Below are 22,322 nucleotides of genomic sequence, written 5' to 3'. Positions count from 1 at the left end.
ATCTCAGGAGGTCATTGCCACTATGAGACAAGCCAGGAAACCGACGTCCGCCAAGATCTATTACAGGACTTGGCGGATATTCTTGTCCTGGTGCTCTGTGAATGGGTTTACTCCCTGGCCTTTTGCCTTACCCATTTTTCTTTCCTTCCTTCAATCTGGAATGGACAAAGGTTTGTCACTAAGCTCTCTCAAGGGACAAGTATCGGCGCTCTCAGTATTTTTTCAAAGGCGCCTGGCCAGGCTCCCGCAGGTCCGCACGTTCCTGCAAGTTGTATGCCACATAGTCCCACCTTACAAGCGCCCACTAGAGCCCTGGGACCTTAACAGGGTGCTAACGGCTCTTCAGAAACCACCTTTCGAGCCGCTGCGAGATGTCTCCTTATCACGTCTTTCGCAGAAGGTGGCATTTCTAGTGGCAGTCACATCACTCCGAAGAGTGTCGGATCTTGCAGCGCTGTCATGCAAAGCCCCCTTCCTGGTTTTTCACCAGGATAAGGTGGTTCTGCGTCCTGTTCCGGAATTTCTCCCTAAGGTGGTATCTCCTTTTCATCTCAATCAGGATATCACCTTACCTTCTTTTTGCCCTAATCCAATTCACCGATGTGAAAAGGATTTGCACTCATTAGATCTAGTGAGAGCACTCCGGTACTACGTGTCTCGCACAGCGCCCCTGCGCCGTTCAGATGCACTCTTTGTACTTGTCGCCGGTCAGCGTAAGGGTTCGCAGGCTTCCAAGTCAACCTTGGCTCGGTGGATCAAGGAACCGATTCTTGAAGCTTACCGTTCTTCGGGGCTTCCGCTTCCTTCGGGGCTGAAAGCCCATTCTACCAGAGCCGTGGGTGCGTCCTGGGCATTGCGGCACCGGGCGACGGCTCAGCAGGTGTGTCAGGCAGCTACCTGGTCTAGCCTGCACACTTTCACGAAACACTATCAGGTGCATACCTATGCTTCGGCAGATGCCAGTCTAGGTAGGCGAGTCCTTCAGGCGGCGGTTGCCCACCTGTAAGAGGGAGCCGTGTCTGCTCTATTTATTGAGGTATTCTTTTACCCACCCAGGGACTGCTTTTGGACGTCCCAATTGTCTGGGTCTCCCAATGGAGCGACAAAGAAGAAGGGAATTTTGTTTACTTACCGTAAATTCCTTTTCTTCTAGCTCCAATTGGGAGACCCAGCACCCGCCCCTGTTCCCTTCGGGCTTGTTGTTCTGTTGTGTACACATGTGGTTCAAGTTCAATTGTTTCTTTGGTTCATGGTCTTCAGTTCTCCGAACATCCTTCGGATTGAGTTTACCTTAGACCAATTTATAAGTTTCCTCCTTCCTGCTCTTGCACCAAAACTGAGGACCCGTGAGGCACGGGAGGGTGTATAGGCAGAGGGGAGGGGTTACACTTTTTAAAGTGTAATACTTTGTGTGGCCTCCGGAGGCAGAAGCTATACACCCAATTGTCTGGGTCTCCCAATTGGAGCTAGAAGAAAAGGAATTTTCGGTAAGTAAACAAAATTCCCTTCCTTTGCTCCAGTGGGGCAAATGGACCTTTATTAGATGGATGGTTCATTGCTTAGGATCCCGCTCTATAAGCAGAAATGGAGAACTGCTGTGTAAAAGCCTCTTCCATTCTAACAGGCTTGTGCCATCCTTATGTTACATGAATGGCCATTCTTACAAATATCCACCATGTAATATTACATATCCTATTTCTGAAAAGAATAGACGCCGGAAATACATATTTTCATTTCAAGAATGTAATTTTGTATATTTGTCACACATTTCTTATGACTGGTCAGCATCATACAGCGGGAAGAAGTGAACGCCCCCAGTGAAAAAAAACACCCACTTAAATTAACAATACTTTGATTGCTAATTTCCCCTTTCAGCTGCTGTTATATTGTGTCCAGTTCAACATGATAATTTGGTGAAAGGTCCTCTTAAAGTTACTGAATCTTTATTTGCTGTTCATCTCTACCATTGCCCTCCTCCGCTATCGTGTATCTTACAGATACCACACATTCATTATGGCCTGCCGTGAAAAACATATTTCAACATTCTACACTTCCTGAGTTGGTATTCCTTCCTCCAGCATTGTGACTTGGGATGACTGTGATTAACTTTCATTTATGCAGGTTATTGCAAAACAAAAAAAAACAAAACGCTTTAAAGGGCTTGTACTAGGACAACCCCTTCTGACTCCACATGTTTCCCCCAGGTAAAATAATAAAGACTATACTTGCTTCCCGTATCAGCGCTGTTCCAGCGGTGTCCAGACTCATGTGAGGTTGTGAAGTCATGCAAGCCCCACGTACAATCAGCGTCATCCTTCTCTCTACATTCAGACCAAATGAGTTCATCAACAGGAAGTCAGCGCTGTGGCTGCACTCACTTCCTGTTGATTTCTCATTTGTCCGAAGGCTGGGAGATAGAAGCCAGAGCTGATTAGATGCAGGGCACACCTGACGTTACAACACCACATGAGCCCATGAACCATGGCACTGCTAGAACAGCGCTGGCATTGGAGGTGAGTATAGTCTTTATTATTTTATCTGAGGCAATCATGTGAAATCAGAAGGGATTGTCCTAGTAGTGGACAACCCCTTTAAGATGCCAATACATCTCATAAACCATCTGATCATTTTTGTTGCGATAGAGCTAGAGTTGGGAGATTCTTCCATAAACATTAATCAGCCGATCACATTGAGTTGCCAGGTCCAGCCCAAATTTCTATAATGTGTGTGGTCATTTTAAGATCTACCTTCTTGTAAATGTTATCTTTAGCGGGAGAAGCTAAGCAAACTTCCTATTCAGTAATAGAGCAAATATGTCTAAGGTGCTATTGAAAGGCGTGTCTCTAAATGTTTTCCGAGTGCTATGGGAACACTGACGGATATGGCATAATCGCAAAAATGCTTTCTTCCCAGGAGCAGATAATACATTGGATATTTGTTTTTTTTGTTTTTAGGCCTTTGGAAATGCAAAAACCTTACGAAATGACAATTCCAGCCGTTTTGGCAAATACATGGATGTGCAGTTTGATTATAAGGTTAGCATTTGGTGTTTTATAATTAAGACAGTGAACATAAAGGTCCCCGGGAGGTGTGGGAAAACGTGAACCCCTATACTCGCCTCCTGGACCAGCACTCTGGACCGTGTCTCTCAGGATCAACACTTGGGAGAAATTGGGACGTCTCATGTGACCGCTGCAGCCAATTAGCTGGCACTGATCAAGCTGTTACTTTTACATTCTGTGTGAACAGGCAGTAACTGTTTGGACAGAATGTGAACTCTGTGGCTTCTGATTAGCTGCAGTGGTCAAGTGATGCCTCAGATCAGTTAAATTATGCCAGGGAACAAGCAGAGGCGCAGTGCCAGTCCGGAGCTGACTATAGCATGTATTTTTTTATTTTTTTTTAGCACCACCCTCAGGATTAACTTTGTATAATGGTGGCAAACCCCCTTTAAAAATAATTGGAAGAGATGTAAATATAAAAAATCCGTTACAACAGTAATAATTTCTGTAAATTGTTATAATAAACTATTGTGTTATTGCAATTTTACATAGAAATAGTTATAAATCCTCTTCAATGGTCATTGCTTTTTCATTTATTTTTGTATTAAAGTTATACATATGGATAATAGTTATACGCTATCACACTATTGATTTTGTTTTAAGGGAGCGCCGGTTGGGGGCCACATTCTGAACTATCTCCTGGAGAAGTCCCGTGTGGTTCATCAGAATCACGGAGAGAGAAATTTCCATATATTTTATCAGCTCCTCGAGGGTGGCGAGGAGGATCTTCTACGCAGGCTCGGCTTAGACAAAAATGCCCAAAACTACCAATACCTTGTCAAGGTCGGTAAATTGGACTTCAATAATCACAGGATTTTACATGTATAAGAGTGGGGCACATTATTTTGCCCACACTGGTACCAAGATCTGCTTTTCTAGTCAAAATAATTTATCCCAATTTCTGACTTTGTTTCCGGCTACAGGGTCAGTGTGCCAGGGTCAGCTCCATCAATGATAAGAATGAGTGGAAGACTGTCCGGAAAGCTCTGTCAGTGATCAACTTTAATGAGGATGATGTGGAGGTAAGTGGCAAGGGTGAATGGAACGTGAAAAGGCGCCGTTTTTTTATATAATCTATTCCTGTTTTCTGATCCTATTTTTGTTTGTTTTTCAGGAATTGTTGAGTATTGTAGCAAGTGTCCTGCATTTGGGAAATGTGCAATTTGCCACAGATGAACAAGGGAATGCTCAGGTCACAACAGAAAACCAGATTAAATATCTTGCCAGGGTAAGGCTCTTCACCAGGCCACGTATTGGCTTCAGTCCATGTCTTCCTGTCAGGATAAAGGCTCACAGGGGATTGAATTAAAATGGTCATTCTTAGAACTTAAAGGAAAGCTATTGTCAGAAAACGACCTATTGTTTAAATCAAGTTTTTGTCTTGCATGAATTTTTATTTTGTTGTTTATTTTTTTACATTTTTGGCAGTGTTGTTTTCTTTCCATATCAATCTGTATTAAAATATAAAATCGATATCTTGCAATTTTTAATCTGGCCACTGGGGCTTTTATAGATTGTCAAACACGTATACACACGTACATTCACTTTAATGAACATATGACCTTATATACTAGGAGTGTGTTTGACGGACAGCCATTAATATCAAAACGGCTTGTAACAAAAGTGATTACACCCCTAAGTGAAAATGGCCAAATTGTGCCCAAAGTGTCAATATTTTGCGTGGCCATCATTATTTTCAAGCACTGCCTTGCCGCTTTTGTTCATGGAGTTCACTAGAGCTTCACAGGAGCTGCTGGACCCTGATGACATCACAGAGCTGGTGGATGGTAGACACTTTGCACTTCTCCTTTCATTTGAGGAGGCCCAACAGATGCTCAATAGAGTTTAGGACTGGAGACTCTTGGCCAGTCCATCACCTTAACCCTTAGTTTCTTTAGCAAGGCAGTGGTTGTATTGGATGTGTGTTTGGGGTTGTTATGATGTTGAAATACTACCCTGCGGCCCAGTTTCCGAACGGAGAGGATCATGATCTGCTTCAGTATGTCACTGTACATGTTTCCATTTACAGTTCCTTCAATGGAGTATGTCTCCCCACAGCCGGCAGCACTCATGCAGCTCAAAACCATAACACTCCCACCACCATGCTTGACTGGAGGCAACATACTTGTCTTTGTACTCCTAACTTGGTTGCTGCGACACAAGATTGACACTATCTGAACCAAATAAGTTTTTCATGGACTCATCAGCCCACCAGGCATGGTTCCAGTAATCCATGTCTCTAGTCTGCTTTTTTTCAGCAAACTGTTTGCTGGCTTTCTTGTGCATTATCTTTAGAAGAGGCCATGGAAATCAATTTGAAGCCATATGCGGTGTATGGACAGGGTAAACCACCTCACCCTTGTAACCTTTGCAGCAATGCTGGCAGCACTCATGCATCTATTTTCAATAGACATCCTCTTGTCGACCGTGACGAGGCCTGTTCTGAGTGGAACCTGTCTTGTTAAATCGCAGTATGGTCTTGACCACCGTGCTGCAGCTCTGTTTCAAGATGTTGCCAATTTTCTTATAGCCTAGGCCATCTTTATGTAGAACAGGGGGGGGGGGGGGGGGTTTCAGATCCTCAAAAGAATTCTTTGCCATGTTGAACTTTCAGTGACCAGTATGAGAGAGTGTGATAACACCAAATGTAACACACCTGCTCCCCATTCAGAGCTGAGACTTTGTAACATTAAGAAGTCACATGACACCGGAAGGGAAAATGGCTCATTGGGCAAAATTTTGGAATTTTCACTTGGGGGTGTACTCACTTTTTCCGCAAGCATTTTTTACATTAATGACTGTGAGTTATGTAGAGGGCACCACATTTACACTGTTATACAAGCTGTACACTGACTACTGTACATTGTATCAGTGTCATATTTTCAGCGTTGTCCTATGGAAAGATATAATGAAATATTTACAAAAAACGTGAAGGGTGTACTCCCTTTTGTGAGATACTGTACATATGTTCTCTTCATAGAAAAACTGCCTTTTTGGCCTCCCCCAGCCAATCTCTGAGCGGCTTTATTCTCTTAATGTTTTTAGGAATGACTGTTGCACTCTGCCACAAACAGAATTTTTTTTTCTATTGCATAATGAAAACCTGTGTCTTGTTTTGCAGCTTCTGTCTGTAGATAGCACTGTACTACGGGAATCTCTCATTCACAAAAAGATCATTGCTAAAGGAGAAGAGGTAAACACTGACACGGCGTATCCTGTACTGCTTAGAGTCGTCATGGCCATTTTTACACATCTGGTCACTGTTGACCTCTAAAAATGTACAGCTAGTCTAACTAGACTAATCCATGTTATATTGGACTAGCAGTGCAACAATCCATAAATATAAAAAGATGCTTTATTAGTTGCCATTAGTTAATGCCAAGATAGCTCTGAAAAAGGGGAGTGGTAGACACTTCACGCTGGGCGGAACAGTTGTTAATGGTACTGTGCGACTCCCAGCAAGTATCGTGCAGGGCCCGATCAATCCGCATAGCCCCATGCACTATATTATCTGGCCATTAGACAGTTACCTGCACAACTTTAGCACGGATTATAAGCACATTTATTTATGCAGGCATTTCACTGCTATAGTGACCTTGTTTCCTCTTTTACTAAATTAGATTGTTTGCATTTAAGTTGTCTTTACTCCTCTTTTTCTCTCCCACCTTTAGCTGAATAGCCCTTTGAATTTGGAGCAAGCCGCTTACGCCCGAGATGCCCTGGCTAAGGCAATTTATGGCCGCACCTTCTCATGGCTCGTCAACAAGATTAATAAATCACTGACCTATAAGGTAGAATTTTAAAACAAGCTACTAATTTTACAAATAATTGCACAAATACAGTATTGTCTGTATTGATATAAATTTGGCGCAAGTCTGGAGACTCTTTACGTTCTGTGCTTATGATGAGACCCTGTATAGTGAGACGTGTAAACAGGATGGGGAGGATTACCCTGACATAAGTCTCTGTGGGCCTTTTTCAGGGTGCAGACATGCACAGCGTGGGGAATGCATCTGTAATAGGACTTCTGGACATATATGGTTTTGAAGTCTTTCAGCATAACAGGTAATATTTCTTCTTATCTGAACTTACATTTTTGGCATTTTTCCCATCCACAGCTCTTAGTTGTAGTGTGAAACGTCTCTCCACGCTATGGTTAATAATTCATTCCGGACAGACTACAGCTACAAGTGTCTACCGTCTGCTGCGACAACGCATTTACTTGAATTTATCAAAATGTGCTTTTAGGCTATGTGTCCACGGTAGAATGTTGCTGCGGATTTTTCTGCATGAAAATCCGCGACTTTCGCGGCAAATCCGCACCTTTTTTTTGCCGTGGATTTTGATGCGGATTTTTTTTTTTTTCCCCCATTCTATAGCCAAAATCCGGATCAAAATCCGCAACAATAATTGACAAGCTGCAGATTTTTCCGGATCAAAATCCGCGGAAAAATCCGCAGCATGGACACAGCATTTCCAAAATGCCATTGAAATGGCTTGGAAGTGCCGCTGCTGCAGATTTTCGGAAAATCCGCGGCTTTTCCGCGAGAAATCCGCGCATTTTCCGCAGCGTGGACACCTGGCCTTAGGCTGAACATGCACGCCATCGTCTTGTGGTTTGTTTTTGTTTGTTTTCTTTATATGCCAATTTTATATTTTTCATGAACAAAACTGGAACACCGGCCAGATGTTAACATAGTTTCAGTTCAGTCTTAAATGTTGGGACTATCCAGGGAGAAAAAAAACCCATAAAAAAATCCCGACTTAGTTTTTCCCATATGTGATGTAATGCAGCTTATTTCGGTTTCTGTTTGTTTATTGTAGCTTTGAACAGTTTTGCATAAATTACTGCAATGAGAAGCTTCAGCAATTGTTTATTGAGCTGACACTAAAGTCTGAACAGGAAGAGTATGAATCCGAGGGGATTGCAGTAAGTAACACCCACTCAGTTTTTGGAGTTTTTTTTTTTCCCCTCCAGCCAGTTATTCTGTACCCCCAGAAAGGGTGTTAAACAAGCACATAGAGATCAGATTGTTTTTCTACAACTAAAATTTAATTTTGAGGTCTTTGTCTTGTAATGTTGATGTATTTTAAATTTGTAAAAGATTTTTCTGATGCTCTCACTGATGGGGAAGTGCCAGGTCCAGAGACCCCTAAAACTTGCCAAAGCCACTGAACTGAAGTACTCAGCTTATGCGTGACTGTGTGCCCAGTGATATAAAGACCCATAGACTTTCTGTTGACCTTGTAAAGTCAGTGGGGTTCTCCGGACCCAATCATCCAATGATGGGAAGTATATCAGAGAAGAAACAATATATAAACTTTTTTAAAAAAAAAAAAAAAGTTTACTTCAGTGTTAAAGGGAATCTGTCAGCAGGTATTCTGAGGAAAGCTTGAGGTGGGGGCTGATACACGGATTTCAGGGGTATATCCGTTATTAAGCTGTGATCTGTTGTTTCAATACAATGACTCATTTATCAGCAGGAGATTATCACTGCCATACTACAGCTCACACGCCTGATAGACTGATTACATCCCATACACTGATGAGAAGCTTACGGTCAATAGACAATGTACATAGAAAGCTGTGGGGTGGGCGGGGTTAGCCTTCTGAACTCTGCTACATCTAAAAAAAACTGTCACAACTGCTGCACCCAGTATACTGACTCATCACTGGAATCACGATCTCTTTGCCTACATCATACTGTTCTCAGATGAGGTAGCAAAAACCTGCTGACAGATTCCCTTATAAAGTACTTTCCCCAAAGTAGATATTTGGGGTCTGCTGCTTCAAAATGTCTTTGAAACAACTCACCACTATCCTCCCTGATACCCCACCAGCCTGAATAGTGATAGTCGTGATGTGTAAATTGATATCTATAGAGCTTTGTATCCATGCAATGTTCCTATGAAGAGGATGAATCTCAGAACAGGAAGTATTTTGAAGGACTCGCTATAGAATTAGTCTCATATTTGGGGCTCATAGCCCAACTAATGATATTGTTCCTCTGAAAAAAAACATTTAACCCCTTAGTTGAACCAATTTTTCAAATCTGACATGTTGTCATATCTGTCTTTCTGAGAGTGTTTTTTTTTTTCCTGCCACATTGCAATTTGTTAGTGGTAAATGTAAGTTGGTGTTCTGCTCTTATTTATAACAAAATGGAAATTTGATGAAAATGTAAAAAAAAACATTTTTCAAATTTAGAACCTTTATACTCTTAAACCAGGTAGTTGCAATACACAAAAAGTTAATAAATAACATTTACCAAGTGTCTATTTTTACAAATGTTCTTTCTTTGTCGCTCCATTGGGAGACCCAGACAATTGGGTGTATAGCTTCTGCCTCTGGAGGCCACACAAAGTAATTACACTTTAAAAAGTGTAAACCCTCCCCTCTGCTATACACCCTCCTGTGCATCACGGGCCCCTCAGTTTTTTGCTTTGTGTTGAAGGAGGCACACATTCACGCAAGCTCCACGTTTTTAGTCAGCAGCAGCTGCTGACTTTATCGGATGGAAGAAAAGAGGGCCCCTATGGGGCCCCCGGCATGCTCCCTTCTCACCCCACTCAGGTCGGCGGTGTTGTTAAGGTTGAGGTACCCATTGCGGGTACACAGGCTGGAGCCACATGCCGCTTTCCTTCCCCATCCCTTAGGGGCTCTGGGGAAGTGGGATCCTATCCGGTCATCCAGACACTGGGACCGGTCTCCCTCCGCAGCCCCTGGGGGAATCTGCCGGACAGGAGACGGAGTATCGTCAGGGACATGGCCCTGCATCCACAGGTACTCTGTGTCCCCGTTGGGACGGCGCATAAAGCACCTTGGGCCCAGACGCTGCAGCGACTGCGGCGTGGGAATGGATCCGGGACTACCGCGCCGACCGTGCACTGCCGGCCGGCCGCGGTTTTAACTTTAGTCCCCGGCTTTTGCGGCCTAGTACAGTATTCTCCCGCCCCCAGGCCTGCCAGTCAGGGAAAAGGGCGGGACGGTCGGTATGACGCCGACAGTGAGGGCTGGAGTACACTGAGCTGTCCTCCGCCCCCCTCACTACTCACGCTGGGGCACCAGATTCCCGCACTTTTGTGACTACGCCCACGCCTCCCTCCTCCTCTGAGAACGCCGTCAGCCATTTTTTCAGCACATTCTGCGGTGGAGAACTTCTGGCTGCAGCTGAGGGAGACCCGGGGCAGGGAATCTGGTGGCCACACAGAGCGGTTGGTAAGCCACACCGGTCTGCCGGTGCTGGACCCCCCAGAGTGCCGAACTGTATATATATATATCTCGTTTGTGTATGCAGGTTCGGCTGTACTGTTAACTTGAGGCTATTTATATATCCCTCAGTGATCACGGTGCTCCCTTACTTATCTCTTGGAGGACAACAACATGTCATCCGCAAAGAGCAAGGGTACCAAGGCACAGGCTTATTTTGCAACCTGTACCTCATGTGCGGCAATGCTACCTGCAGGTTCCACCTACCCTCATTGTGTGCAATGCTCGGCCCCTGTGACACTCACTCAGCCGGAGCCTCAGGCACTGGTGGGACCCCCGGCTCAGGTAGAGACACCGGTTCCCACTGTCCAGGTGACAGGGACAGAGTTTGCAGTTTTGGCTGACAAACTGTCTGAGTCGCTTTCACAGTCCATGGCTCAGTCTATGGACAAATGGTCTGCTAAGATACTAGAAGCCTTGCAGTCCAGACCAACAACACAGATGCAGGGCACTGTGCGTTCTTCGTCCCCAGGTCCCCATCAGTTGGCGCAGCAATCTGCTCCTGAGGTGACACATAGGTCCCACGGTGAGGACTCCGACTCGGACCGCAGTCCCAGACCGGTGAAGCGGGCTCGCTGGAGACCTTCCTCCACTTCATCACGCTGCTCAGGGTCTCAGCATGAGGACTCTCTAGAGGATGAAGAGGAAGGCGCAGCTCAGGGCTCAGACCCTGACGGTGCTCTCAATCTAGATACACCTGAAGGGGACGCCATAGTAAATGACCTTATAGCGTCCATCAACCAGGTGCTAGAAATTTCTCCTCCAACTCCAACTGTAGAGGAGGCGGCTTCACAGCAGGAGAAACACCAGTTTCGGTTTCCCAAACGTACACGGAGTGCCTTTGTCGATCACTCTAATTTCAGGGATGCTGTCCAGAAGCACAGAGCATACCCGGACAAGCGCTTTACTAAGCGCCTTAATGACACACGTTATCCCTTCCCCCCGGAAGTAGTGAAGGGTTGGGCTCAGTGTCCAAAAGTGGATCCTCCAGTCTCTAGGCTGGTGGCCAGATCTGTGGTTTCAGTGGCAGATGGCTCATCCCTCAAGGATGCCACTGACAGGCAGATAGAGCTCATGATGAAATCCATCTATGAAGCCATAGGAGCATCTTTTGCTCCGGCATTCGCGGCAGTGTGGGCGCTCCAAGCTATCTCAGCTTGTCTGTCTGAGATTACTGCGGTCACATGCACCGCTACTCTGCAGGTTGTGTCTCTGACTTCTCAGGCGTCGGCTTTTTCGTCCTACGCCATGAACGCCGTCCTGGACTCGGTGAGCCGTTCAGCGGTAGCATCCGCCAATTCGGTGGCAGTCCGCAGAGCCATGTGGCTACGTGAATGGAAGGCAGACTCTGCCTCCAAGAAATTCTTAACCGGTTTGCCATTTTCTGGCGACCGTTTGTTTGGCGAGCAATTGGACGAGATTATTAAACAATCCAAGGGAAAGGACTCGTCCTTACCCCAGTCTAAACAAAACAAACCTCAACAGTGAAAGTTTCAATCGAGGTTTCAGTCCTTTTGGCCTTCGGCCAAGTCACAATCCTCCACGTCAAACAGGTCGGGGAAGGGCCAGAGGAACCCTTCTGCATGGCGGTCTAAGTCACGGCCTAAAAAGACCACCGGAGGCACCGCCACTAAGGCGGCCTCTTCATGACTCTCGGCCTCCCCAAACCGCATCCTCGGTCGGTGGCAGGCTCTCCCGCTTTTGCGACGCCTGGTGGCCACATGTCCAAGACCGATGGGTGAGAGACATTCTGTCTCACGGTTACAGGATAGAGTTCAGCTCTCGTCCTCCAACTCGTTTCTTCACAACATCTCCGCCCCCAGAGCGAGCCGCTGCACTTTTTCAGGCGGTGAATGCTCTGAAGGCAGAAGGAGTGGTGATTCCCGTTCCCCCTCAGGAACATGGTCACGGCTTCTACTCCAACTTGTTCGTGGTGCCAAAAAAGGACGGATCTTTCCGTCCCGTTCTAGACCTCAAACTGCTCAACAAGCATGTCAGCACCAGAAGGTTTCGGATGGAATCTCTCCGCTCGGTCATCGCCTCAATGTCACAAGGAGACTTCCTAGCATCAATAGACATCAAGGATGCTTATCTCCATGTGCCGATTGCACCCGAACATCAACGCTTCCTGCGTTTCGCCATTGGGGACGAACACCTTCAGTTCGTGGCACTGCCTTTCGGCTTGGCGACAGCCCCACGGGTCTTCACCAAGATCATGGCAACAGTGGTGGCGGTCCTACACTCTCAGGGCCACTCGGTGATCCCTTACTTAGACGATCTCCTAGTCAAGGCACCCTCCTGGGTGGCTTGCCAGCACAGCCTGACCATTGCCCTGGAGACTCTCCAGAGGTTCGGGTGGATCATCAATTTCCCAAAGTCAAAATTGACACCGACCCAATCCCTGACTTACCTCGGCATGGAGTTTCATACTCTGTCAGCGATAGTGAAGCTTCCGCTGGACAAACAGCGTTCACTACAGACAGGGGTCCAATCTCTTCTTCGGGGTCAGTCACACTCTTTGAGGCGCCTTATGCACTTCCTAGGGAAGATGGTGGCAGCAATGGAAGCAGTTCCCTTTGCGCAGTTTCATCTGCGTCCACTTCAGTGGGACATTCTCCGCAAATGGGACAAGAGGTCGACGTCACTAGACAGGAACGTTTCCCTGTCAAGAGCAGCCAAAACCTCCCTTCAGTGGTGGCTTCTTCCCACTTCTTTGTCGAAGGGAAAATCCTTCCTGCCCCCATCCTGGGCTGTGGTCACGACAGACGCGAGCCTGTCAGGGTGGGGAGCGGTCTTCCTCCACCACAGGGCTCAGGGAACCTGGACTCCGACGGAGTCCGCCCTGCAGATCAATGTTCTGGAGATAAGGGCAGTGTATCTAGCCCTACAGGCGTTCCAGCGGTGGCTGGAGGGCAGACAGATCCGAATACAATCAGACAACGCCACGGCGGTCGCATACATCAACCACCAAGGCGGCACACGCAGTCGTCAAGCATTCCAAGAGGTTCGGCGGATTCTGCTGTGGGCGGAAGCCACAGCCTCCACCATCTCCGCAGTTCACATCCCGGGCGTAGAAAACTGGGAAGCAGACTTTCTCAGTCGCCAGGGCATGGACGCAGGGGAATGGTCTCTTCACCCGGACGTGTTTCAAGAGATCTGTTGCCGCTGGGGAACGCCGGACGTCGATCTAATGGCGTCTCGGCACAACAACAAAGTCCCGGCATTCATGGCACGGTCTCAGGATCACAGGGCGCTGGCGGCAGATGCGTTAGTTCAGGACTGGTCGCAGTTTCGACTACCCTATGTATTTCCCCCTCTGGCACTTCTGCCCAGAGTGTTACGCAAGATCAGGTCCGACTGCAGGCGCGCCATCCTCGTCGCTCCAGACTGGCCGAGGAGGTCGTGGTACCCGGATCTGTGGCACCTCACGGTGGGGCAACCGTGGGCACTCCCAGACCGACCAGACTTGCTGTCTCAAGGGCCATTTTTCCATCTGAATTCTGCGGCCCTCAACCTGACTGTGTGGCCATTGAGTCTTGGCTCCTAGCGTCATCAGGTTTATCTCAAGATGTCATTGCCACCATGAGACAGGCCAGGAAATCAACGTCCGCCAAGATCTACCACAGGACTTGGAAGATCTTCTTAGCTTGGTGCTCGGATAGGGGTTTTGCTCCCTGGCCGTTTGCATTGCCCACTTTCCTTTCCTTTCTTCAATCAGGATTGGACAAAGGTTTGTCTCTTGCCTCGCTCAAGGGACAAGTGTCGGCGCTTTCAGTGTTTTTTCAAAAGCGTCTAGCCAGACTCTCGCAGGTCCGCACGTTCCTGCAGGGAGTTTGCCACATAGTCCCACCTTACAAGCGTCCGCTAGAACCCTGGGATCTTAACAAGGTGCTGACGGCTCTCCAGAAGCCACCTTTCGAGCCGATGCGGGAGATCTCTCTATCTCGCCTTTCACAGAAAGTGGCCTTCCTAGTGGCAGTCACTTCACTTAGGAGAGTGTCTGAGCTAGCAGCGCTGTCATGCAAAGTCCCCTTCCTGGTCTTTCACCAGGATAAGGTGGTCCTGCGTCCGGTCCCGGAATTTCTCCCCAAGGTGGTATCCCCTTTTCATCTCAATCAGGATATCTCCTTGCCTTCTTTTTGCCCTCATCCAGTTCACCAATGTGAAAAAGGATTTGCACTTGTTAGACCTCGTGAGAGCACTCAGAATCTACATTTCTCGCACGGCGCCCCTGCGCCGTTCGGATGCGCTCTTTGTCCTTGTCGCTGGCCAGCGTAAGGGGTCTCAGGCTTCCAAGTCAACCTTGGCTAGGTGGATCAAGGAACCGATTCTTGAAGCCTACCGTTCATCGGGGCTTCAGATTCCTTCAGGGCTTAAAGCCCATTCTACCAGGGCCGTAGGCGCGTCCTGGGCTTTGCGGCACCAGGCTACGGCTCAGCAGGTGTGTCAGGCGGCTACCTGGTCGAGTCTGCACACCTTCACAAAACACTATCAGGTGCATGCCTATGCTTCGGCAGAGGCTAGCCTAGGTAGGCAAGTCCTTCAGGCGGCAATTGCCCACCTGTAAGAGGGGGCCGGTTTCCAGCTCTTTTTATCGAGGTATTCTGTTACCCACCCAGGGATTGCTTTTGGACATCCCAATTGTCTGGGTCTCCCAATGGAGCGACAAAGAAGAAGGGAATTTTGTTTACTTACCGTAAATTCCTTTTCTTCTAGCTCCTATTAGGAGACCCAGCACCCGCCCCTGTTCCCTTCGGGCTGTTGTTCTTTTGTGTACACATGTTGTTCATGTTCAATTGTTCTTTGGTTAATGGTTCAGTTCTCCGAACATCCTTCGGATTGAGTTTACCTTAGACCAATTTATAAGTTTCCTCCTTCCTGCTTTGGCACCAAAACTGAGGGGCCCGTGATCCACGGGAGGGTGTATAGCAGAGGGGAGGGGTTACACTTTTTAAAGTGTAATTACTTTGTGTGGCCTCCAGAGGCAGAAGCTATACACCCAATTGTCTGGGTCTCCCAATAGGAGCTAGAAGAAAAGGAATTTACGGTAAGTAAACAAAATTCCCTTCATTTCGTTCAGATGTTAGGTTAGCATGACAACCATCGTGACCTTACGATCGTGCTTGTGGGGTGCCGATGGGGTCAGAAAGGGATTCCACTCTCTGTTAATTATCTAGATGTCACTTTTGCTATTGCCATCTTCATTTAGGGGGTCAACGAATAATCAGTGCTGACAAATTGTTGCTGATGCAACAGGGTGTCCTCTAGTATAGTATTCAGCTGACGACTGCCGGATTATGGCGTATTGGTGAAAATAGTTCTATAACTGTAGAAAAAGACATGGCCAAATTTACAAAACTGAGCATGAGATTCTTAGTTGAACATACTGATCAGTCTGTATGAAGCCCACTGCCACGTCGCTGTGAGCCTGTGAGTGGGTCCCTAATTCTTTACCTTAAAGTTAAAAATGGCAACAAAAAGAGGATAAGATCCTCCAAAAATTAAGTATTACTCACAGCAAGTTGGGCTGCAGTGTATGCATTGCCCAGGCCAAAAACTAGTGCTCTACCAGGATACAGCTAAACCCCCACTAAAGTGGAAGCATCACAGGTGCATGAGAAGCAAATCACTCACACACACTCACACACACACACACTCACACTCACACACACACTCACACTCACACACACACACACTCTCACACACACACACACACACACACACACACACACACCTCCATGGAATGGAGGAGGGCGATTGCTAGATGATAAAACTGCACACTAGTGGCTTGCATAGAGCGCTGTTCACACATGCAGATAACACAGTCACAAACCCACAGCCTATTAGGTGACGCCCATACTATTAGATCAGGCGGGCTGCCAAGCCGTACCCCACCTGTGTATCACGCACGGATAGACACTCTACAATTCAAGGCCCAACAGAAAGGGGCCTGGCTGTATCCTGTACAAACAGAAAAATATGAGGTTTTTGTTGGTATTTATGGCCATAAAACGTAAGCCTACAACCCTCATCACGGGACCTCATGCTTGTAGGTCCCTACACTAAATATAAAAATATTTCGTTTTATGGCTACTAGTGTGCAGTTTTATCATCTAGCATTCGCGCCCCCTCCATTCCATGGAGGTGTGTGTGTGTGTGTGTGTGTGTGTGTGTGTGTGTGTGTGATTTGCTTCTCCTGCACCTGTGATGCTTCCTTTTTAGTGGGGGTTTAGCTGTATCCTGGTAGAGCATTAGTTTTTGGCCTGGGCAATGTACACACTGCAGCCCAACTTGCTTTACCTTAACCCTTTAGTGACGGAGCTAATTTTCACCTTAATGACCAGACCAAATTTTGCAATTCTGACCAGTGTCACTTCATGAGGTTATAACTCTAGAACGCTTCAACGGATCCCGGTGATTCTGAGATTGTTTTTTCGTCACATATTGGACTTCATGTTAGTACCAAATTTAGGACAATATTTTTTGCGTTTATTTATGAAAAAAATTGAATATTGGCAAAAATTTTGAAAATTTTGCAATTTTCAACTTTTGAATTTTTATACCGTTAAACCAGAGATTTCTGTGACACAAAATAGTTAATAAATAACATTTCCCACATGTCTACTTTACATCAGCACAATTTTGGGAACAAAATTTTTTTTCGTTAGGAAGTTAGAGGGGTTCAAAGTTTATCAGCGATTTCTCATTTTTACATCAAAATTTACAAAACCAGTTTTTTAGGGACCACATCACATTTGAAGTGACTTCAATAGGCCTAGATGACAGAAAATACCCAAAAGTGACACCATTATAAAAACTGCACCCCCCAAAGTACTCAAAACCACATTCAAGAAGTTTATTAACCCTTCAGGTGCTCCACATGAACAAAAGCAATGTGGAATGAAAAAAAGCAAAAATTAAATTTTACCTAAAAATGTTGCTCTAACCCAAATTTATTCACTTTTAGAAGAAATAACACAACAAAATGGACCCCAAAACTTGTTCCCCACTTTCTTATGAGCGCGCCGATACCCCACATGTGGTCAGAAACCTCTGTTTGGACAAATGGGAGGGCTCGGAACAGAAGGAGCAATATTTGAATTTTGGAAAGCAAATTTGGCTGAAATAGATTGCGGGCACCATGTTGCATTTACATGTCCGCTAAGGTACCTAAACAGCAGAAACCCCTCACAAGTGACACCATTTTGGAAACTAGACCCCTCAAGGCTTCTATCTAGGGGTATAGTGAGCATTTTAGATCCACAGGTACTTCACAGATTTTGTTAACGTTACGTTGTCATATTGAAAATTTTAATAATTTTCTCAAAAATGTTGCTTTAGCATCAATTTTCTCACTTTTTCAAGAGGAAATTCCAAAAATTTGACCTCAAGGTTTGTTAACCACTTTTTTATGAGTGCGGTGATACCTCACATGTGGTCTGAAACCTTTGTTTGGACAAATGGGAGGGCTTGGAACGAAAGGAGCAATATTTGAATTTTGGAAAGGAAATTTGGCTGAAAAAGATTGCGGGCACCATGTCACATTTGGAGGACCCCTAAGGTACCTAAACAGCAGAAACCCCGCACAAGTGACCCCATTTTGGAAACTAGGCCCCTCAAGGAATTTATCTAGATGTTTGGTGAGTACCCTGAACCCCCAGGTGCTTCACAGAATTTTATAACGTTGAGCCATGAAAAAAAAAAAATAAAATTTTACCACAAAATTGTTATTTCAACCAGGTAGCTTTTTTTTTTTACAAGAGTAAAAGGAAAAAATTCAGCATAACATTTATTGTGCAATTTCTCCTGAGTTTGGCGATACCTTATATGTGGTGGAAATCAACTGTTTGGGCGCATGGCAGGGCTCGGAAGGGAAGGAGTGCCATTTGACTGCAAAATTGGCTGGAATCAATAGCGGACGCCAGGTTGCATTTGGAGAGCCCTTGAGGTGCCTAAACAGTGGCTGTCCCCCACAAGTGACTCCATTCTGGAAACAAGACACCTCAAGGCTTTTATCTAGGTGTATAGTGAGCAGTTTGAATCCACGAATACTTCACAGAATTTGATAAGCTTAGGTTGCCATATTGAAAATTTTCATTTTTTTCACAAAAATGTTGCTTCAGCATCAAATTTCTCACTTTTTCAAGAGACAACAACAAACCGTGGACCCAACAGGTTTTTATCCAATGTCTTATGAGCACAGGGATACCCCACATGTGGCCAAAAACCTCTGTTTGGATAAATTGGAGGGCTTGGAATGGAAGGAGCACCATTTGAATTCTGGAAAAGTTGAGATAAATTGCGGGCACCATGTCACATTTGCAGGGCCCCTTGGGTACCTATACATTAGAAACCCCCCACAAGTGACCCCATTTTGGAAACTGGATTTTATTCAGGAGTATAGTAAGCATTTTGAATCCACAGGTACTTCACAAAAATGTTGCTGTAGCAACAAATGTCTCACTTTTAGGCTATGTGGCCATGATCCAGCGACACGGCGTCTAGTACACAGTGTCAGCCTTCCTGCAGAGATGTGAGTGTTGTCCACGGGAGAACGCAGCTGCCCATGCCCACGATTTGGGTTCAGGCCGCTGTGGAGCTCTATGCTACCTGCAGAGAACACTCATCTCCGCAGCATAAATTGACATGTGGAGGCTTGGGAAGCTGCGCCACAGGTCGGTTTATGCTGCGGAGAAAAGAAGCACAGTGGGCATGGGATTTCTAAAAATCCTTCCACTGTGCTTCTACTGCACAACGCAGCGTTATGGACGCAGGGAAAACACTCTGCGCCCAAAACGCTGCAAACCCTGATCGTGGGCACACAGCCTAAAATGCTACAATGGATGAATGGATAGATGTCAAACATATATAACGTCCCACCCCCTGCATATTCTAAGCTGGCGCCCTTTAGTGCCTTTCATGTGGCACTAAAGGGTGCCTAGCCTTGTATTTAGCCCCCCAAAAAATTAATAATTAAAATAAACGACGTGGGGTCCCCCCTATTTTTGATAGCCAGCTAGGGTAAAGCAGACAGCTGTAGCCTGCAAACCACAGCTGACAGCTTCACCTTGGCTGGTGATCAATTTGGAGGGCTCCCCAGGCGTTTTTTAAAAAAACAAAAAAAAAAACGTGGGGTCCCCCCCAAATTAGATCACCAGCCAAGGTGAAGCGGACAGCTGGGGTCTGGTATTCTCAGGGTGGGAAGAGCCATGGTTATTGGACTCTTCCCAGCCTAAAAATAGCAGGCCGCAGCCGCCCCAGAAGTGGCGCATCCATTAGATGCGCCAATCCTGGCGCTTCGCTCCAGCTCATCCCGCGCCCTGGTGCAGTGGCAGACGGGGTAATATATGGGGTTGATACCAGCTGTAATGTCACCTGGCATCAAGCCCTGGGGTTAGTGATGTCACGGCATCTGAACAGATACCCGACATTACTAACCCAGTCAAGTAATAGAAAAAAATAAAGACAAAAAAAAAATTTATTTGAAAAAAAAAAACTCCCCGAAACATTCCTCTTTTACCAATTTATTGAAAATAAATAAATTTCGGTCGCTGTAATCCATTTTGGAGGTCCCGCGCCGACTCTGGATCTTCTAGAATATGGGGGGCACATTCAGGGAACGTATCCCCCATTTTCTGGAAGAGCAAGCTCTCCATGAGCAGTGTGGGTGCAGTAATCTGAGAATACTGCACTCACACTGCCCCGGTCCAACCTAGGGCAGAGTGACCTGCAGTAACCTCATTCTAGAATATGAGGGGCACGCTCACAGAACGTACCCCCCATTTTCTAGAACAGCAGTCTCTCCATGTGAGGAGTGTGACTGCAGATTACCGCACTCACCCTCCCCCGGTCCACAGTGGAGTAGCCTGTGCAGTAGCGACGTCAGCAGGATCCCTGCTTGCAGGGATCCAGCTGACAGCCGCTGTCTGCGCATGCGCCGTCAGCTTTCAAGAAGGAGGCGGCGTGCTGTGATCGCGGGGCCGGAGCAGGAGCACCAGCAGCCAGGTAACGTAAAACCGGGGGCTGGGGGGGGGCGACGGCGACGGCGGGACCTGGGGACAACTTTCTGCCGCATGTGACGTGTCACATGCGGCAGAAAGTGCAGGATGAATGCGGCCGCCATCTTCCACGCTCCGGAGGGGGAGGGGGGAGGCGGCTCTGGAGACCGGAGGGGGCTCCGGGGACCAGAGATCTCCGGTGGACCGGAGGAGGGGTCAGGGGGAGGACATTTCCCTCCGATCTGAAATGTTTGATCATTTCAGATCGGAGGGAAATGAATGCAGAGCCGGCGGCGGCGGGAGTTTTCAGCGCGCGGCGGCGCCATCTTGGATTTTCCGGAGGGGGGGTAGGGGGGGTAGGGGTGGTGGGGGGACTCTCCGGTACCGGGGGCTTTGGGGGCACTAAGGGCTCATATTTATTTCTCATCTGACATGTTTGATCACGTCAGATGAGAAATAAATCAATTTTACCGGCCATTTATTTTTTTTTAATGTTGTCGCCGGTATACGGTGTATACCGGCGATCGCATTAACGGGGTCCAAAAAAAACACCCCGATTCATAATCTTGGGGGTCTCAGCTACCTCCGGTAGCTGAAACCCCCGAGATTTTTCGTCACTGGGGGGCGCTACAAGCTTTTTCCAGCCTGACGTCTCAAGACGTCGGAACAGAATAAGTACCCTGTTTTTCCGACGTCTTGAGACGTTAGGCCGTCGCTATGGGGTTAAAGTTGCGGCACCGTGCGTACACCAATACCCAAATAAGTGCATCAGGGAGAGCGCCCCGGTGCCCCACAACATTTATGCTCCAAGGCAAAGTCCCTACGGCTCCAGGGCACACAGTGGAAGTTACCGACATGGCAACAACACAAGTAAAAGTGACTGAAAGCTCACCTTCCATGTGTTTTCGTACAATGCAAGAGGGGTTTGTCCTGGTTTTGTTGTCAGCTAAAACATAGTTTGAAAACATGTAAAAGAGGAGTTTTTCAGTCCATTTTACTTGTGATATTGTGTGGCAGCCATTGCTGCAGTGCTGGTGCCCATGTGGGGCAGTATGACCTGGAGCCATGGGAGCATTGCCTTGCAGCATGGGTGCACTGGGGCGCTCCTACTTCTAGTGAATTGTTGCTTCAGTGGTGGTCGCTGCACCTTTTAAGTTAGAAATTAAGGACCCACTTAGAAATTCACTGTGCTGTTGTGGTGGGCTTCATACAGTCTGATCAGATCATTAAACTAACAACCTTATGTTCCGTTTTATAAAGTTTTGTCTCGTGACATTAGATTAATGTGTAAGTTTTGGACATTCGGTCCTTGTGTTTTTCCTCATTCATAGAAAATTCTTATTCCTCAGATCAGTAAAATGGTGGATTGGCTGTCATGAAGGGGCTAAAAATGTTTTATAGTTCTAATCATTTTTAGGGTGCAGTTTAGAGATTTTATCTGAAGGTTTTCTGTCCTAAAGCAACCAGGACAAATTGTTCAGTCCTGAATCCATCTGTAGGTAGGTCGTATTACACTGCACCCGAAGGTTATCCCAGGCGATACTTTGTCATTCAGATGACGTGTAGCAAGTAATTACTGTACATTGTATGATAGGAGGTCTTGGTTTTGTCTTTTTCCACTATTATTAATTCTGGCTTTCTCCGCTTACATGTCAGTGGGAGCCAGTGCAATATTTTAATAACAAGATAATCTGCGATCTTGTTGAAGAAAAGTTCAAAGGCATCATTTCCATCCTGGTAAGTATGTTTATTTTCTAACTCACTTCTTGGCAAACAGGATGCTGTCCGAGTACATAGGGCTGTGCTTTGTTTAGGGCCAGTATTGATGACTTGGTTGATAATCTGTTTTTTTCCTCTTGATAGGATGAAGAATGCCTGCGTCCCGGAGAAGCCACAGATATGACATTCCTAGAAAAGTTGGAAGATACTGTGAAAAACCACCCACACTTTGTAACGTGAGTATAGACTATAAACGGCTGCAGCTCTGAAACA

General features: G+C 46.4%; 1 protein-coding gene across 5 annotated transcripts in view; it reads left to right on the top strand.

Moving 5' to 3' along the window:
* MYO1C (myosin IC) overlaps nucleotides 1-22,322 on the top strand; it is a 207,211-nt gene that overhangs the window by 127,598 nt on the left and 57,291 nt on the right. For all 5 annotated transcript variants that reach the window (XM_075335325.1, XM_075335323.1, XM_075335321.1 and 2 more), the window contains 10 exons: nucleotides 2,955-3,035; nucleotides 3,666-3,845; nucleotides 3,986-4,084; nucleotides 4,177-4,290; nucleotides 6,184-6,255; nucleotides 6,734-6,853; nucleotides 7,045-7,127; nucleotides 7,887-7,992; nucleotides 21,987-22,067; nucleotides 22,194-22,285. In XM_075335325.1, coding sequence (XP_075191440.1) covers nucleotides 2,955-3,035; nucleotides 3,666-3,845; nucleotides 3,986-4,084; nucleotides 4,177-4,290; nucleotides 6,184-6,255; nucleotides 6,734-6,853; nucleotides 7,045-7,127; nucleotides 7,887-7,992; nucleotides 21,987-22,067; nucleotides 22,194-22,285 — 1,028 coding nt within the window. The remainder of the gene's footprint in view (nucleotides 1-2,954; nucleotides 3,036-3,665; nucleotides 3,846-3,985; nucleotides 4,085-4,176; nucleotides 4,291-6,183; nucleotides 6,256-6,733; nucleotides 6,854-7,044; nucleotides 7,128-7,886; nucleotides 7,993-21,986; nucleotides 22,068-22,193; nucleotides 22,286-22,322) is intronic.

The sequence above is a fragment of the Anomaloglossus baeobatrachus genome, chromosome 2, assembly GCF_048569485.1.
Source record: "Anomaloglossus baeobatrachus isolate aAnoBae1 chromosome 2, aAnoBae1.hap1, whole genome shotgun sequence".
NCBI lineage: Eukaryota > Metazoa > Chordata > Amphibia > Anura > Aromobatidae > Anomaloglossus > Anomaloglossus baeobatrachus.
The sequence above is the reverse complement of the archived record's forward strand: the minus strand, read 5'-3'. Positions and strand labels throughout refer to the sequence as shown.